This window comes from Phodopus roborovskii, unplaced genomic scaffold (genome assembly GCF_943737965.1).
Source record: "Phodopus roborovskii unplaced genomic scaffold, PHOROB, whole genome shotgun sequence".
In the NCBI taxonomy this organism is placed as follows: domain Eukaryota; kingdom Metazoa; phylum Chordata; class Mammalia; order Rodentia; family Cricetidae; genus Phodopus; species Phodopus roborovskii.
The window spans coordinates 327978-347124 of record NW_026125781.1 but is presented as its reverse complement, the minus strand read 5'-3'; the positions used below and the strand labels follow the sequence as shown (position 1 = coordinate 347124).

The 19147-nt window shown below is 39.0% G+C and overlaps 1 protein-coding gene across 5 annotated transcripts in view; it reads left to right on the top strand.

The window, feature by feature from the left end:
• The window catches only part of Gria3 (glutamate ionotropic receptor AMPA type subunit 3), a 263014-nt gene that overhangs the window by 160685 nt on the left and 83182 nt on the right, over positions 1–19147 (top strand). For all 5 annotated transcript variants that reach the window (XR_007834108.1, XM_051178646.1, XM_051178647.1 and 2 more), the window contains one exon: positions 18962–19123. Coding sequence is in view for 4 of the 5 variants with exons in the window: in XM_051178646.1 (XP_051034603.1) it covers positions 18962–19123 (162 nt within the window). In the remaining variant the exon portion in view is untranslated. The remainder of the gene's footprint in view (positions 1–18961; positions 19124–19147) is intronic.

The following is a 19147-nucleotide window of genomic DNA, read 5'->3' as shown; positions in this document are numbered from 1 at the left end:
AACACTGACCCAGGAAACAGCTCAGTAGGAGAGTGCTTGCCTGAGTAGAAGCAGACATTTCTTTCGATCTCTGACACCACAAATAATAACAATAATGTAATAGTAATCACATATAATTCCTCAATATTCTTAGATTCGATTTGGATGTCAACGGTTTTAATTAGGTTTGAAATAAATCCAAGTGCACATGCACACCAGTACATGATTTGTGCTGTCAGAGACTAACAAATCTTTTCAAATCAGATACAACATGATGCACCTTTCTACGTACACAAAACACAACCTGGATCTGGATATTCAAACGCTTCATGCCTTTAAAATCCATGACATTCAAGAAGCTAGTATTCCATCAAGGCCACTCTATACCTCTTCTTATTCTGAAAGGACAATTTGTCTAGTGACTGACAAGATGGCTTATAAATTAGATATGCCTATTGATAAAGTTCTATATAATACAGAATGAAAAGAGGATGTTAAATTATCACTATACTATCATGAATCTATGAAATTATCAGGAGTCCAAGCCATAGTTTTGTTTCATTAGCACAACAAAATCATGATCATTATAAAGCTGTTAAACCAAAAGAATATTTGCAATGGTAAACGGTTATTGTAATTGTGCTCTTAGATTTCTTAGATTAAGGGAAATACCTTTTTTTATTTACAATGTTTTTAAATGAGAAACATGCTACTCAAGCCTCTTTCTTTGAAAGCATCCAAATGCTACTGACTTCTGATTTAGTGTACATCTTCACTAAGCTGTTCAAAGTGAAGCACTTCCATCCAATTTGAGGATAAATGAATTGATTCTTCTAGGAGAAAAAAAATTCAGTCCTTATTTCATATATAAAAATATTCCATTTGGATTTTAGACAACTGGTAAGTAAGGACTGTCTTGAGTCAATGGACTCAAGACTAGGATGTGGCAAGAAATAATGGATGCTACAACGAGGTACCTAAAAGAGTTTTGATGGATTTTTCCGTTTCTTCCTAACCAATAGTCTGTTTTTGTTCTTACATTTTTCTACCTTCATCCCTGTCATTTTATCTTTCCCTTAGCCTTCTATGTTCCACAAGACAGTGTTTAAAATGTGGGGCTTTGTACATTTACTGACAGTGCATGAGGTGACTTTAAATAGTACTCACACCAATATTTACTTAATAAAAACTTTTGTCCTTAATAAACATTAGGAAAATGCACATTTAGGACATTAAAACCAACGTTTTTTCAGACATTACCTCACATGGAGCTAAAATAGATTAACAAAAGTGAAAGAGTGGTTAACGTAAATAGTAGAATGTGGTTTCTTCATACATCTGCAAACACTAGTTACGGTCACGCATATTTGGCTGAAGTTTGAGAAAGAATTCTGAGTTGGAATTTAGAATGTTTTGGTTGACTTGAGCAACCATACAGACTTCCGTTTCCTGGCTGTGGATGTAGAGATGGGAATAGAGAAGATTTTTCCATGTATTAGGTGGGACCCTTTGAATTGATGCTAAAACATACTTAAAAAGACAAGATATTTCTTGGGAACGATACCATTGAAAGACAAGCAAGAGCGACAGTAGAAGGAAGAAAAGGCTTCAGACTACATTATACATCTGATACAACTGAAAAAGGGAATAAAGAAGAATCATCAGGAAGAGCCATAGACTATGGTGTCTCTCTAAGAAAGCCTTAGATGGAACAATGAAGAACTCCTTTGCAGAGATGGCAAATAACAAGTCATACTTTCATCAAACAGTGGCTGCTAGATGGCAAGGAAGAACACACATTTCTCCTGAAAGCTAAAACACATCTTGATAGCACATGAAGGTAGAGGCTACCAGCTCAATGAACTCCTTAAGCAAGTTCTGCTTGAGAAGATTCAAGCCCATTCATGTCAGTGATTGTCTCGGTTGGTGTTGACATAAAAAGACCCTTCCTCTAAAATTCCAGCCAGGCCTCTTTATGACTAATCACAACCTTTCATATATGCTTTGCTTTCAACGTTGAGATCCAGACCAGAAATCGCCCCACCCCCCAAATAGTCTACAGAGTGATGGAAGAGCAAGAGAGAATTGCTTTCTAGCATGGCAGTGCACTCCTGTAAACACAGCAATGGGAAGGTACAGACAAGAGGATATCAAGTTCAAGACCATCCTAGGCTACATAGTGAGACCATGTTGGGGATACAATGAATAAGGATGTAGCTCAATTTTACAATGTTTAGCTAATATGCACAAGGGCACAAAGGCTTGGGTTTGATCAAGAGAGAAAGAGAGAGAGACACTAAGAGAGAACAAACCAAGAGCAAGAGCAAGCTAGTGCTAGCTAGAAATGAATGGTGAGCTGAAATCTGGAGCACACTACTCGGGATAATAAGACCTTAGGGAGTTGCCTCCTACAAGAACAAGCAAAATCTGTTCCTTCAAAAAGAAAGTAATGTATAGTATCATGTCAGTGTGAGTCATGAAAACATGAATTCATTCTTTGTGCTTTGAGCTGCCATTTCTTCCTCTAGTGACCTTCTTTTTCATTTGAACTCAGCCATGTAGTTTCCGTAGGTCCCTGCACTCCATTTTATTTGAACAATGGGTATAAAAATGACTACTCAAGTCTGATAACAATAATGAAACGGAAAGGCCCTCTCACAGTTCCCAGAAATTTTAAAGCACATGAAAATACTCCAAACACCTCTAGCAATGACATACATATACATACAGAGTAAAGCAAAACTATTTAGAAGTCATTTGGGTGGTCAAAAAAGGAAGTGGAACTAAGATGTTTCCTTCCAAGATGAGCCATCTGGCCTTTGAAGACGAGCCAGCTGGGCAAAAACTAAGGATGTGTGTATACTCGGGGGAACAAACTCTAGTCAGAGTCTTGGTGTTACAACAGCACAGAAGAATGGCTTTCTTCTACAATTGCAAGTTCAATTGCCTGAGCTTCTTATAATCACCTGCACCATTACTCCAAAAGTCCTGTTGAATTCTGAGCTCCACATATCTATGAAAGATTTCTGTGTCCTTTTATACAACACTCCTTGGAGTCAGTCTTAAAAGGAGGAGGTGGAAATTCTGTGAATGCTTCAACAGAGCCTGTTCATGGGTCACTGTGTATACTATAAGTGAAAAACAAGCTGCAGAACAGCTTAGCTTGCTAAAATTTCTGTGAGGAAACAAAAGATTCTGCCAGAAACACAAATCAGAGATGTGACCTGGTCAGACTAGAAGTAGACATTCCAGTTAAGCAAGTAAGTCTCTTACAAATTCCATATCCCTTGGTGGTGTCTTCTCTTGTTAAAGGGTGTTCTGCAATTAATTGTCGTATCCTGTAGAACAGTGCTTTACTCTGTTCTAGTCCCTGGGGATAACTAATATGTATGCAACCTGTCAGTTAAGCTGCATCTCTTTCCCATATGGCAGGGTCCTAAGTCAGGACCTTTTACACTGTACTGCCAGGCAGATCATGTATAATGATTTGTTTTTTCATATAGGTTGACAAGAGTAGCTCAGATATTGCATGTAAAATCCTAGGTTACGTTTAGGAATTGACATCATGAGTGAGGTAACACAGACCCAGAAGGATAAGCATGGCATGTACTCACTAATAAGTGGATATTAGGTATAAAGTAAAGAATCACCAGGCTTTAATCCACAGTCCCAGAAAGGTTAGGTAACAAGGAGGGCCCAAAGAAGGAAATGTGTATTTCCCTGGGAAGAGGAAATATAAGAGATTTCCTGGGTAAACTGGGCGTGAGAGGGATGGAAACATGAGGGTTCAGGTTGGGCAGGTTGAGGGAAAGACTGAAGGGGAGAGTAATGAAAGAGATGTCTTGATGTGGGAGAGGATTTGGGGCTTAGGGAAAAACCATGTACCAGGGAAACTCCCAGGAATACACAAGGAAGAGCCCAGCAATAGTGGAGAGAGTGCCTGAACTGGCCATCTCCTATAATCAGATTGGTGACTACCTTAATAGTCATCATAGAGCCTTCAACCAATAACTGATGGAAGCCAAGCCATCCAGTAACTGATCCACAGCCAAGCAATGGGCTGAGCTCTGGGAGTCCTGTTGAAGAGGAGGAGGAGGGATTATATGAGCTTGGGGGCAGGGAGGGGATGGTCAAGGTCATCACAAGGAAACCCACAGAAACAACTAACCTGGGCTCATAGGAGCTCACAGATTCTGGACAGACAGCTAGGGAGCCTGCATGGGAGCAACTTAGGCCCTCTGCCTGTGTGTGTAGCTTGGTCTGTTTGTAGGGCTTATAGCAGTGGGATCAGGGCTTGTCCCTGGCACATGAACTAGTTTTTGTGAACCTATTCCCCATGCTGGGTTGCCTCACCCAACATTGATACTGGGGGAGAAGTTTGGCCTTGCCTCATCTTAATATTGCCATGTTTTGTTCAAACCCATGGGAGGCCTGCTCCTTTCTGAAAAGAAAAGGAGGAAGAGTTGGTAGGTGTGGGGTAGGAGCAGGAGGAGGGGAGGGAGGGGAAACTGTGTCTGAATGTAAAGTAAATGAAAACATTTAACTGAGAAATTAAAAATATAATATTAAAGAGGATTAGGGATTGATGTAAAGGGCGGAGGTAGTGTGGTAGGGTGGTAGGGTGCAACCCAAAGCACTAGCCTATGAGCTAAGAGTGAAGTTTAAATTCTTAGAATTCATTCACATAGCCATATCTCTGCGCCTATTTATTAATTTCAAGATAGAGAAGAGAGACCAGCTCACTATTTCTCAGAACAGGTTATTTGTATGAGCTTGTATTAGGTAGTACATGGTAAAACCTCTTTAGAGCTTACTGGTTTTGAATTTATATCAAATACGCATATTAAAAATACCTATCACAACAAATCTGTGATTTCATAGACATTTGTGGGGGGGGGAACAAAGCAGAAATAGCTGTTTAAATCTCAAAAGCATAGTCGATGTAAAAAAAAATAGGTAAATTTTGGCTGAGATACAGATTTAAATAGAAAAATGAGAAGGTGACATAGTTAAAACTAAAATGTTAAAACACTCCAGGGTCACATCTAGTTATATATTTCTTCCTTCTTAGATGTCACCCAGGTTGACTGTGAAGGAAAGTGTGAACACAGCAACTGGGTAGATGCTACACACATAGATAAGGGAGCAAAACCACAGGCCTTCTGCCCTCAAGGCAGACTGAAGCATTAAAATCAGTCCAGATGGGCAAAAGCCAAGGGGACTGTGAGTGCCCTTAGCCAACTTTTAAACAGAGATGAGAATCCGAAGAACTAATCAACGTAGCCCAGTAGGTGATACAAGACAAATTAGGTCCAGCTTGAAATGGTCCAACAGCAGATGTTCAAGACACCCCAGAAATCAGGCCAAATAATCGAAGCACTTGAGGTGCCCAGGGGAAAACATGAACCATAGCAGGGCACATTCAGTGCTGCATCATTTAACCACTGCTTTAGAACACCTGACACTTCTCCAGTGCTGGGGACAGCTACTGACCCTGCGAGTGGAAGAGAGGTAATGTAAGCTGGCATTGGTAGAGAACATGAAGGACAGGCAATCAAGCAGGGTATTGTGCAGGGGAGAAAAGGAATAGGTGTTAATGTGTCTTTGGCTCCTCCCTGCTGTGCTTGCTATTTTCTTGGAACATCTTTGATCATCTTAAAAGATCTATGAGCACAGGCTTTGTGCCTGCCACCTTCTCAAACCTTTTTTGAAAATTCAGGAAATGGACTCAGAAAAGAAACTCAACTTCAATTTGCCCAAACCAATACAGACAATCAGCTTGTGAAGTGACTTGGTCTTCCTGCTCTGTCTACCCATGCATCTCAGCAAGACAAAGGGTCAGCTTCACTAAGGTCATGTAAGAGTTCATGCAAACGTGGACTAGTGGGATGGCTCAGTAGGTGGAGGTACTTGCCACCAAACCTGATAACTTAAGTTCCACCCCTAGGACCCATGGGACACAGAGAGAAAACAGACAACTAAGGGAGGTCCTTTGACCTGCTTATATGCAGAGATATAAAAAACCTCAAGTGCATACTATAGATTTATGAGAACGACGTGATCAAAGACAAAAGAGCTTTATAAACAAGAAGAGTAAGCTGAGCACGGTATGATGGGCATGTACTCTGAGCACTTAGGAGGTGGATAGGGTAGGATGCTTAGAATGAGACACTTGACTAACTCCAAAAATCAACAAAGAAAACTAAAACAAGAAAGCTTTGTGAATCTGAGTTTTAAAGCTGTCCAAAAAGAATGAAATGCCTGTAAAAAAGCAGATTGTATGCTGTTGCCTCCACGCCACTCCATTCCTGCTCTGCCACCCTTGGTCTCTCATTCTTCTCCTCTATGGCTCCTCCTTCCTTTTTCCCTCTTACCATCTCTTATCGCTACATCTCCCTCACACATATAATTGCATGATAGGAGAAACTGGGTGAGAGATATTAGGTGATACGTTTTTATAAATTTTACTGAGTCAAAAATCATCACTCAGCCGAGCATTGGTGGTGCACGCCTTTATTCCCAGCACTCGGGAGGCAGAGGCAGGCGGATCTCTGTGAGTTCAAGGCCAGCCTGGTCTACAAAGCTAGTCCCAGGACAGACTCCAAAGCTACACAGAGAAACCCTGTCTCAAAAAAAAAAAAAAATCATCACTCATTAAGTAGAATGCAAAAGTACACCCAGGAGTAACCTAGGCATGAAGAAATGACTGATGTGCTTACCAAATCTTGGAGTGAACCTAAAACAGAGAAGGACCAGCTTTGTTTCAAGAGAAAGCAAATGAGTTTGAGTCACGCTGCATGGCTTGCCAATACCAACCAGTCCCTTCTGCTCCCTTGCCTTTCCAGGTCTTCCTGTTCTGTTCTTTGCTTCCCCTTCATTTGTGCTCCCAATTGTAATGTTCTATATAAAAAGTCAAATGCTCAAAGCCACGTGTTGTGATCTTCTCAGCAGATGGCATGTAAACACAGAGGTCACTGGTTTGGAGCCTGGTTTTTGTAGGCAAGGGAAGTGGGCTTGGGGGGAAAAGCTGCCACTGGTTCCAAGTGCCAGGAAACACTGTCACCTCCCTTGTTTATACAACCTCTCTAGTGGCTCAGGATCCCATTTCTTCTTAAAATGGAGATTTAATACAGCAGAGTACCAAAAGACAGAGGAATGGGGTGTTTGTCTGAAGTCTAAACCCCTATTGTGCTGTGCGGGGCCGTGAGTATTAAGTCAGCTTAAAGTAGACTACTTTAGATACTTACTCCTCTTACTCCAAAATGCTTCCCCACATCTCTCTGCATCTCCATCCCTTCCTGTCTTCCTTCCTGAAATTTACAACAAAAGATCACCCCCTAGCCAATGTTTTAACAAGATGAGTTGGTAGAATAGTATCTTCTCTCCCACGCTTCTCAATGCCGTCTCTAAAATAGGTCTACTTAGTAGATTTATGCACAGGTGTTCCATGATTTTATGGGGTTATAGCATAGGTTGAATGTATCATAACTCGATAATATGTTTAGTTGCCTAAGCGACTGAATTTCATAGCTGAGCAACACTGAACACTGTAGAGTGTTGTCATTTACTCTGGCAGATACATGACTGAGTAGCAACTGCTCACTGCCTCTGCCCCCCTGATCGCTGCACAGTGTCATACCACTAGCCACAGACATATCAAAACTTAAAACATAGTTTGTAATGATGCCTAACAGTTTTACACAATTCAAAAGCAAATGAAAATATTAACTCGGGCCATCGTCAAGTAGGAACTCTGGTCCCTCGGTCACTTACAAGCAAACACTCTTGTAGTTTTCATGTGGAAAATATTAGTAGCTGAAAGTAGAAACTAGTTTATTAACTCCCCTGCCAGTAGAGTTTTCCTTTCAATCTGGCCACGATACCATCCATTATATATCTGCCTGTTTTTTTATTATTAGCTTTTTTTTAACCTTCTCTTTCCTGCTTCCCAAATCCCATGCACCTACCTCGGTTATGTGGGACAGTCAGGTCTTTAGATCTTAGGCCATGCTTTCTTTAGAGCTCATCTTTGGGCTTCCCATCAGGACCAAAGTCTATTAGTAAAGTATACCTTTTCCTGAAGAACTAGACATTGTAAACAGCAACCCATTGTGTCTATCAGTATTGAGTAGAGTCGGTACTTAACCATTGCTTATTCTTTCTTCCTCTCTGCTTGTTCTATTGCTGTTTTGTCAGAAGCTAAATGCTTCAGTACATCTGTCCGTTTTTTTTTAAAGAGAGCTTCTTAACCGCTTATAATGATGAACCCACTTGTCCCTAAATCTTTTATTTTTGAGAGAGAGAGGGTTTTTATCCCTAAATCTTAATAGCCAAATAAAAATATAAAACAAAATAAATTAGTGAAAAGTACAATAATCAAATGTAGACACATCAAAGGTAAGTTTTCTATATCAGCATCATGTTCAGTAGACATTAGCCAAGTCAAATAGCTACAAAGATTGATGGCAATTACTGGTTCCTCCCTCCTCTCATCTGGCTGGTAACATTCAACTAACCCTGAAACAGCACTAGTCTGCACACATTTGGGATAGTAGAAGCCTAAAAGTATGCACAGGCTCTTTTTCTTTTTAATCCATTTTTAGTGTATATGGGTGGGTGAGAAGAGCACACATATGGAGGCCAAGGGCAGCTTGTGGAAGTCGGTTCTCTTCTACTGTTATGTGGGTTCCAGATATTGAATCCAGATCACCAGGCCTTTACCCACTGAGGCAACTCAATAGCCCCTAGGGACTTATATATATATATGTACATATATATATGTACATATATATATATATATATGTGTGTGTGTGTGTGTTGTGTGTGTGTGTGTATGTATGTATGTATGTATGTATGTATGTATTTTAGTGCCCGAAATTGAAATTGAATTCACTCCACTACAAAGAAGGCAGAACACCATGTCCTCAAGAAACTTATAATCATGTTAATGAGAGCAGTCTTGCCTAGCTATGGTAACCATCCTGGAGAGAGACAAAGAATGAAGAAAAGGACAATATAAGAAATCAGTACTACATGGACTGTAGTCAGAGAAAATGTTGTAGAAATGCGATTTCAAAGAGAAGCTCTAAAGGGTGAGAAAAATCCATCTACCTGAGAAATCAGGAAAAGGCCATTTAAACAGAACATCACAGGCCAAGATTCCGATCACCATGTTTTTCCTGAATTGTCAAAATGCAATTTTTATCTCAACCAGAGCAAGGCTTTACTAGGCAGGTTAAAGAGCAATAGAAAATCATTGATACATTTCAAGCAGGAGAGGGACAGGATCTGATTTATGCCTCAAAAATCATCAGAGACAAGTGGATGAATTTTATAATAGATAAATCATGCCTCAGTAAAGCTGCTAAAAATAAAATAAAAGGTATCCGAGACTATTTCCTCACCAGTAGCAGTTATAAAGTCACAAGTATTTTTTATCCTTACAAATAGCTCCAAATAAACTGAAGTCCCATTGGAGTGGTGATCAAGTGTATGGTTTACCATTCTAACCATTTGGAAGATTTCAGAGTATATTTGGTGATTGTATTAGAGAATAAAACAGCTAGTAAACAATTCAAGTAACCTGTAATCAAGTGCTAATTGGTATGGTGTAATCTTTCTCTCTTCACATTAACCCCACCCCAGCCCAGCCCTGCTAGACAATGAATGGATCTGCTTTCCAGAAAAAGACTTGTGTCTTTCATTAAGAACTGGGTAACATAAGCCACCACAATTACTTTGCATTTCTGTGTCGAAGCATCACCCTGATGAACAAGTCAAATATCACTAAAGGCAGAGCCAGCTTTCATGCAAATGATAAGATAGATTGTTGGTTATCCTTGGCAGAATTCCAAGCCCACATTCTATTGCTTTTCCCATCCCTCCAGCAGGGCCACATTCCCATTTCTCACCCATAATCTATTATCAACTTAGTAAAAGTCAACTAACTCACCTGGTACTTATTTTCCTCTATGTACAAAATGCATCATAAGGACAATTGTATTGCAAGAAATATTGAAACTAAATACTCTAAAAGTAAGCCACGAATGAGTTTATTTCCAGGTCTAAGTCATGCACACTACCTGAAGGAAAATGATTTGCTTACATGTAAATCAATGGAAATAGGATAATACCAAAGTCATCCGAAACTTTAGAAGTTTGAATCATCAAATTCGGGACAGCCTGTGTTGAATGCCAATTGTTCAAACACCAAATTTGTAAATAATGGACTTAGAGAATTAACCAAGGACTGTTTACAGAACTTTGAATAAACTTCTTAGGCACAAAGTCACGACTCCTCTTACACAGCCGAACTCAGACATGAGCAACAGTGTTCTGGATCAGAAAGATGCAATATGATAGAAAGGTGATGCAATTGATGAAATCTAGTATAACTTAAAAATCTAAATGAGTATCTTCACTGCTTCACATGTTTCTGGCAAATATTACCATAATTATACAGGCAAATACGAAGATGCAGATATTTAATATCTATAAAAGGAGAAATGAATTTGAGCTCACCCTGTATATGAGCAATAGGATTCCTTTCAATGTATCTCTATTTTCCCTCACATCTTCTAATCGCTTCTCTGTGCAAACTTCACTGAAACAACCAAAGGAAAAGATATCACTGTGGCAATTAGGCAAGTAGCACTGATTTTTGATGTTTAGTGTAAGCCCACAAAAGTAATTGAGTATCTCATCATGAGTTGTAATTGTTAAAATCCCCATGAAATAATAAAATGGGCTTAACAGAAATTCCACTTAGTACAACAGGGACCTTGGGATCTTAGAGTAATTTAGCAATGACATTGCAGAGTTTGTGTACAAATGTACTTATTGTACAGAAGGGAATGTGATAATAAAGAAAACAAAGGTCCATAAGCAGTCATCCAAATGTACAACAGTCCCAGAAATCATTAGAGAAAGAGGAAAACAGAAGAAAAGGGAGCACAATTTTTGGTAGAAAATATAGCCAAAATTGATATAGAGCATTCTTAGTCATTACGTTGTTAATTGAAAATGTTGGTAAAGATATAGAGAAAGAATAATTATTTTATCTATTTTTACATCCTAATCCTCATTCTTCCTACATCCTCTCTTCCCTCTCCCCCTGCCTTCCCCTCACCCCACCTCCCTATTGCTCCTCAGAGAGGGTAAGGCCTCCCATGGGGAGCCAACTAAGTTTGTCCCATCACCAGATTGAGGCAGGAATAGAGCCCTCTCCCACTGTGTCTAGGCTGAGCAAGGTATCTCTCCATAGGCGATGGGCTCCACAAAAACCAATTCATGCATTAGAGATAGCTTCTGGTCCCACTGCCAGCGGCCCCACAGACTTCCCAAGTCTTCCACTGTCTCCTACATTCAGGGGGGCTAGTTCAGTGCTCTGCAGGTTCCCCAGCTGTCAGTCCAGATTAAATAAGCTCCTATTAGCTCAGGTCAGCTATTTCTGTGGGTTTCCCCATCCTGGTCTTGACCTCTGTGCTGATATTATTGCTCCTCCCTCTCTTCAACTGCACTCTCGGAGCTTGGTCCAGTGGGTAGTTGTGACTCTCTGCATCTGTTTCCATGGGTTACTGGATGAAGGTCTCAGAAAATCCTATTTCCCCTTCCTATCTTTGTTAGCTAGTTTCTCTGGGGTTGTAGACTGTAGGCTGGTTATCCTTTGCTTTCTGCCTAGTATTTGCTTATGAGTGAATACATACCATATTAGTTTGAGAAACTGTAATGTAATTCTTATACATGGTTGATGGGAATAAAAATTAGCATGGCCATTTTGGTAAGTGGTAAGGAATTGCCTCAAAAAAAAAAAAAAAAAAAAAAAAAAAAACTCTAAAAATGAAACTGCCATATAACCCAGCATTGTTACTTCTGGGTATATTTATGCTACTTGACTTGGCAGATTTCACCTCCCAATTAATGCATCATGAATTGAAAATGCAGTAAATCAAAACTGCATCTTAATCAAGCCATGGCAGTGGCGAGGACTTTATAACCCCAGATTCTAGGGAGTCAGGTTGATTGTGAGTTCAAAGCCATCACAGGCAACAGAGAAAGAACTTGAGAGAGGGAGACACACACACACACACACACACACACACACACACAGAAACACACACATGAAGGGGGGTGACAGAAACAGGGGAAGAAAGGTGCATTTAACATACCTAACTCACTATAGCTTAGCTCCTTAGCCCACTGAAGGCTCTGCTTGTTTACTCTTAATTTAGTGCCTGACTGGGAATCACGGCTCACTGCAGCTCTGCAGCATCCTAACAGTATCATACTGCATAGTGCTAGCCCATTTGTTCTTGTAATTGCTCACCAACTGAATTTTTGTCTGTCAACTCGGTTGAATTAGTGTTTTGCTGAGACTTTGGAAGGAACCAGGGCTCAGTCTGCAAAATGCAATGGAGTATGTCTGTTTATAACTATGATTGTATCTAGGAATTTGGGAAATAAATCAAAACTTATCCTCAAATGATAGAGATAGATGAACAGTTAAAATTCAGGCAGATTTACCCTAGCTTTCCTCTTTATCCCATTTCTCCTCACCCTCTTATTTACTTACCTATTTCAGCAGTTTGGTAACCACTTTTATCATGTAAGATGTTTTACAGAGGTTTTAGAGATATTTGGCATTTGTGGTGGTTTGAACAACAATGGCTTAGTCATGAGGGAGTAAACTATTTGAAAAGGATTAAGAGGTACGGCCTTGGAAATGGTGCACTTCAGAAGTCCATGCCAAGCTTGGTGTCATTCTCTTGGCCTATGAATTAGGATGTAATTATTAGTTACTTCTCTAGCACCATGTCTGTCTGCTGTCATGTTCCCTGTCATAACAAACTCAACTTCTGAAACCACAAACAAGCCCCCAATTAAATGATTTCTCTCATAAGACTTGCCTTGGTAATGGCGTCTCTTCCCAGCAATAGTAACGCAAGACAGCATTAATATACAAACTTGAGGTTGGCAGATCTAAAAGAAAAGTCCAGTAAAACGTTGGAATAAAGCAAATGCCTTCAACATGGTGATATTTTAAGTAAGTGGGAGCCAGCAGCCAGCAAGCTCTTCCTCAGAGACATGAGCCTTAACTTCTGTCACTAACTTTAACATCCTGCATTTCCCTATATACTTTCAGTGGCCAGTGGACATTTCCATGGTGTCATTGTTTTCTCAGCGCTTTAAGTGAGACTTGAACGGGATATCCCCACAAAAATGTTTTCAAGTAGCCAGCTCAAAAAATGAAATCTACAATGTAAAGAAAAGAGGGATGTCTTGGAAAGTTATGATAGGAGGCATAGCAGTATCAAGAACCTGCAAGTAGCTCCTGCCATACGAAAGCAGTCACCCACTAGTCCCCTTTGAACATACCCTCATTCTTTACCACACTGAATCTTGGCATGTGGGGTTGTTATTGTTGTCACATCAGTGTCCTTGATGAAGTTGTTGGGAGACACTTATCTGTTTTCCATACACTTCTGATTGTGTTTACTCATATAAGCTACAGAATGCAATAGAAATGCTTTGGATCATGTTAAAAGGCAAAGAGGAGTGTATTGAGTGCTGCCCAACAGTAGCACCACACTGTCACCTTCTTTCATTCTACCCATGACCTTCATGTGTTAGTGTTTCCTGTTTTGCTTCTGGTTATTGTTGTCACTTCTATTACATTGCTTTATGTACAGAGATTGCAGTGGGACTGGGAAAATAGTCCCACGTCTTTAGCTTTTGAGGAGAAATCAAAATTGGGAGACATTTGTGAGCAAGTAAATTAGTGGCTGCAGCTGATTCGAGAAAAAAGACAACTACAACAAGATCCAGTCAGCTGTAGCACATTATATAAAATCATTACACGTTGATTATTCTACTCCTCAGAACAAAGCTTGCCTTTTAAAAAATCCTTATTACATTATGAATGTAATTGTGGTAACCTCTTTGCTAAAGCTGCCCATCTAATCTCAATTTTCTGTACCTACAGGTTGCATTTGTGCATGCTACCCATAAAATCTAGCATACTGATGGGAAAAAAGTAGCTTTCGGTCATGTTAGAAGGCAAACAGAAAACAAAGCAATAATTGCCCAATTCCTCTCCTTACTTACTAAGCAGTAGTTATCTCCTGAAACTCTTGTTTCTAATGATAACCTTCACACAACTATTTTCACATTTCTCCTTCCAGGTGTGGTGTGGATGTTTCTGTTGTACTATTTCATTGCTGAACTTTTCAGTCAACTCAGCATATATTCCCTCCCACTTCTGGGTCTATAGGTAGTCAATCTCAAGAACTGAACATTAGCCTGAGTTTGTGAAAAAGTGAAATGCCCTGAAGTGGAATAAAATGAGCATGATGAAAAAGGCGTTGAACCATGGCCCATGAATGGGGGTGAACCTAGAGTCAGCCAGTTCCTGCTCAGTAGCCACTGATGTTCTCTAACCTTCCATCCTCTTTTCACAATCTTCCCATTTCCGTTTTTCCTTCTACCTCCCAACCAATCAGAGAAATTTTCTCCTCTATTTTTCTTTTAGAACAAATAGGCTGGACTGGTCTCAGTGAGCTTAAGCCAAATATTCTTGCCAGTACAAGAAGTGAACCTTAGTTTTACCTATGGATGTCCAAAATACATGAGGATTTCGTGACATGAGGCAAAGCAAGGAAGAAACTTATTCATTAAAAACATTTATCTCCACTTCCCCCCCCCTTACCACAATCTACCTCTTCTTGTACCATAGATAGTTGTTAGTAAGCTTTTCTTATATTATTGTCTATAAATAAGTTATCCAAATTATCTAGTCTATTTTCTGTATCTATAGGCTGCATTTACACATATCAAAATGTAACCTAGAGATATGATCAGAAATGTGATACAGTTTGAACCATGATAGAAAGAAAACTCATCACTCCCTTGTTCTTTCCATTCACTCTCTTCCCATGTAGCTAAGTTTTGGGTCATCATCATCTTTCTCTCTCTCTCCCCTCTCTCATCTCTCTCTCTCTCTCTCTCTCTCTCTCTCTCTCTCTTTCTCTCTCTCTCTGAGATTTCCTTATTCCACCACTGATCCCCTTCCCTTTATTTACCCTTCACTGTCCAAGTAGTCAATGTTGATTTTTGCACTTGCAGAAATTTTAGCACTTGCAGAAATTTTAGAAATATATGGTCTCATTATTCTCAGCTTAGTACCATTTTGTGGCACCTCATAAAGGTAAATTTGGTAAGAACTGTAGATAGTTGAATTCCTTATATCTTTTTTTTTTTCCTTTTTTAATCATCCAAGGTTTCTAAGGTCTCTTCAATAGTGTTGTGTTTATAAAATCTTTAGACAGACTTGGCCACAAAATCTTCCTCAAGGACTCTTGCAACCAAGCAAGAAGTGAATTTTGAACAGTTACAAACAATTACTAAGTCCAATGTCTTAATCAGATGAGTGCATACTGAGCTAATTGCCAGCTCCAACTTCATTATCCTTTCTCCAACTTCCTTATCTTACCATGACCCCTCCTGCAACCATCCTGTGAGCCTCCCTTTTGAATATTCTACATGTTTGGGGATATCCTGTTCTCTTCAGTGTCTTTACTCTGGTTTCAGGGATACACAACTTCAATGAAACACTATGAAGGGCTGTGTGTGCCCAACCCAATGACTAATATGTAATCATAAGTTATGAGAAAGCAGAGTGCTTTAAAATATGGGAGATAAGAGTCAAACCGTGTTTGCCTTTACATCTGTGCTCATCACTATTCCTCTGTATTCCTCTAAGTCATGTTATTCCATGCTTTTAGTCTACCTGCTATACGTCTGCTAGTCAGCCTTGTTAAAATAGTTATTTTACTAACTGTCAGTAGTTTGGAGACCCAATTTGCAACTTTATCCAGTATAGTTGTGCACACTAATAGAATATAGTAACTTATTTACAACTAGAAAATAAAACAGGTCTTTTAAAAGTGGAACAAATTTAGAAAGTAGAGCAGGAGCCACCAAACCCTTCTTTCTTGGCTGTCTTCTGCCACTACCACTAACCCTCCTTGCAACCCTTTTATTGAAACGTTTTGTCACCCATGTGTTCAGTGATTATTTGATGTGAGTTTCTTTTGAGAGACTTTATGAGCCTTATCCCCAATTTGACCACTGTGAAGACTGTAGTTCACTTACCTAAAGAAGAAATCTGACCCTTCACCCATAATAGCATGCAAATGAGAAGTCCGTTTCTTGTGCAGCATCTGTTACCGCCCAACATGTTTTCACTTGGTAAAATTAAAACTATTAATTAAACTCATATTCTCTGTTTTCTATTTTTCTTTATTTGGGGAATAGAGAGTTGAATAATAGACTTTAATAGCAATGATAGCCTCTGCTGGGTTTTTTACACAAGCTTGCTTCTCTAGTGACTTTAGTGCAGGGGTTAGCAAATTGGACAAAATAATGTCTTAGTATTTCTCCTTTAGGAGAAAACTCATCATAACAACTTAATATTAACTTTAAAATGCCTTGTGACTATTAGAAAGGAGGAATGATTCTTAATATGTAAACCAAACTAATTGGCTCCTTCTCCAATCTCCTTAAATTCCTATCTCACAATGAATGTGAGATGATGGGAATTTAACTAATTACTGAGAAAGTGTCTCACTAAAATATTCTCTAAGACCATTTTCTGAGTCATTTTTAAAAACTCTGAAATTAAGGGAGTAAAGTCGGCATTGGTGATTGGAGAGGGACACATGGGGCATTTCTGAGTAGTGGTTATTTTCGGGGCTCAGTTTTGAATATTAATAACTGCACTTAAAGATATATGCATACTCCTTTATTATTATCTCTCTTTAAATAAGGTGTTTTGAAAGTGTGAAAAGAAAATAAAAGAATTTATAATATAGGTAACATAGATATATGCAATATAAAAACACATAAAATATACCTTTAGGATTTGTTTGTTTCATTAAATATGAAGCTTAACTTCAAAAAGAAAAGGATAGAGACTGCAAAGAAGATATGAACATACATATGTACATTTACTTGTATGTATATATGTACACACCCACATAAACACATACCACAGATACAAAAAGGATTGAAGAACTATATAAACATGAAATTATAGTTATTAGCACATGTATTAAATCTTTGGGGGTAAAGAATACTAACCATCTGTACTTACTTACCACTTATTTTGCTTGAAATATATTCCAAAAGTAAAATGGACATTTGGACAAGAGAATATTAGTAACAAAGTATGAACATTGACTATAAGGGTGTTCGCTTTACATTACTTTCAAAGTTTCTGTATACTTGAAATTTTCTTACACTAAAATGTTGGAGGTGCTAGGAGATTGCTTAGTTAAAAAAAAAAAGTTACATGTAAAGATCTGAATTCAGGTCCCTAAAACGCATATACAAAAGGTGGACATGTTAGTGCATGCCTGTTTTCCAAGTGTGGGAGCAGGGGTGTTGGAAGAGACAGGAGAATGCCTGGAGTTAATTGGCCACCAACATAGCCAATCAATGAGCTCCAGGTTTAGTGAGAGGCCTTGCTTCAGAAAAAAAAAAATGAAGTGCAATTGAGGAAAACACTCAACACTGACCGCTGGTCTCCACGCTCGTGTGTACACTTACGTATGTTCATACACTTAAACACATAGCTCATGAACACATACACACACACAAATCTGAAGATAATCTAAACTTAAAAAGTTTATTTTTCTAAAAGAATCCCACACACAAATACTGTATTTACATCATTTTTTCCTTTTCCCTCTCCTCCCTTTTCTCCTTCAACTCACTCTCAAAATCAATATGTTTTTCAAATTTTGGTCTCTTGATTTGTGTAGGCAGTACAACTGCTACAGGCACATTCCACAATTTCTCCAAGTGGTAAATAAATCCATTTCCATTGATAATTTTTTTGGTGTTTTTTAATGCAAGAGCAATGAGGTAACGGCCTCTAGTAGAATTCTGGTAACAGCCATGTTGGAAGAAAACTCAAAATTAGCCAAATCCTTTATTTGAAATATAAAGGAAATTCCCAGCTGCTAGTATCTTTTTCCTCCACACTGCCACAGAAGTGTGCAGCCTATAAGCACGTTTTTTCTTTTACTGAAAATAGTTTATTGTTATACAATATATTCTTCTTATTGTTTCCTCTACCCCAACTCCTCCGAGATTTCCTCCACCTTCCCTCCCATTGATATAGAAAGCTGGCATCCATTCATTAAGGATTCTAACACATGAGCAACAAAGCACAAGAGACCCATATCCAACAGAAGTAGCAGCAATTCCAGGGTAAGGTATCCCAGAAGACAGCAATACCCAATGGGGTTGGCAGTGCCCATGTGGAAAGGCTTAGGTGTGAACCCTGGGGAAAGCACTTTGAAGAACTTGGGTGACAAAGACACCAGATGGTAACCAGAGCAAGTTAAGTAGCAAATGGTGAATGCTATACAGATGTCAAGACTCATTTATGGATTCATGTGAGACGCACCCTGGAGTTTATGTCATCATATACAAGCAAGCTGTCAGCTTCACTCACTGGTAGTTCTGTGAATCCAAACATCTAAATATTCATCACAAGAATCTGAAACACTCTGCTATGTTCAGCATGCGAAGAAAGACGTTTATAGCACTTCTTAATGGTCAAATGTCCTCAACATTCTCTAGTCACATAGCATTAAATATAACTAAATAGGAAGACTGAAGATACAGGTAAATGAAATAAAGTATTTCCCTGAAAGTAGAACCTGTGTTGTTGGCTTATGTGGCACTTAAATCAAATACAGCCACAGACAGGAAAATGGAAATGTGTTCCATTTCTCCATTGTGCCTTCATTTTCAAAACCATGATGTCTTACAAATTAGTTTCACATCAAAGTCCTTCTTGATTGCTAATAAGTAATACCAAAGAAGAAATCTTTCATTTTGTCCTTAGTTTCCAACAGATAATGTAAGAAGAAACGTATGACTCTCACAGTCATGACCCCTTTCACTGTCTTTTCAGGGTTTTACTGACATTTTACTGGAAAGAGTCATGCATGGGGGAGCCAATATTACAGGATTCCAGATTGTCAACAATGAAAACCCGATGGTTCAGCAGTTCATACAGCGCTGGGTGAGACTGGATGAAAGGGAATTTCCTGAAGCCAAGAACGCACCACTAAAGGTAATACTCCATGACACATAAACA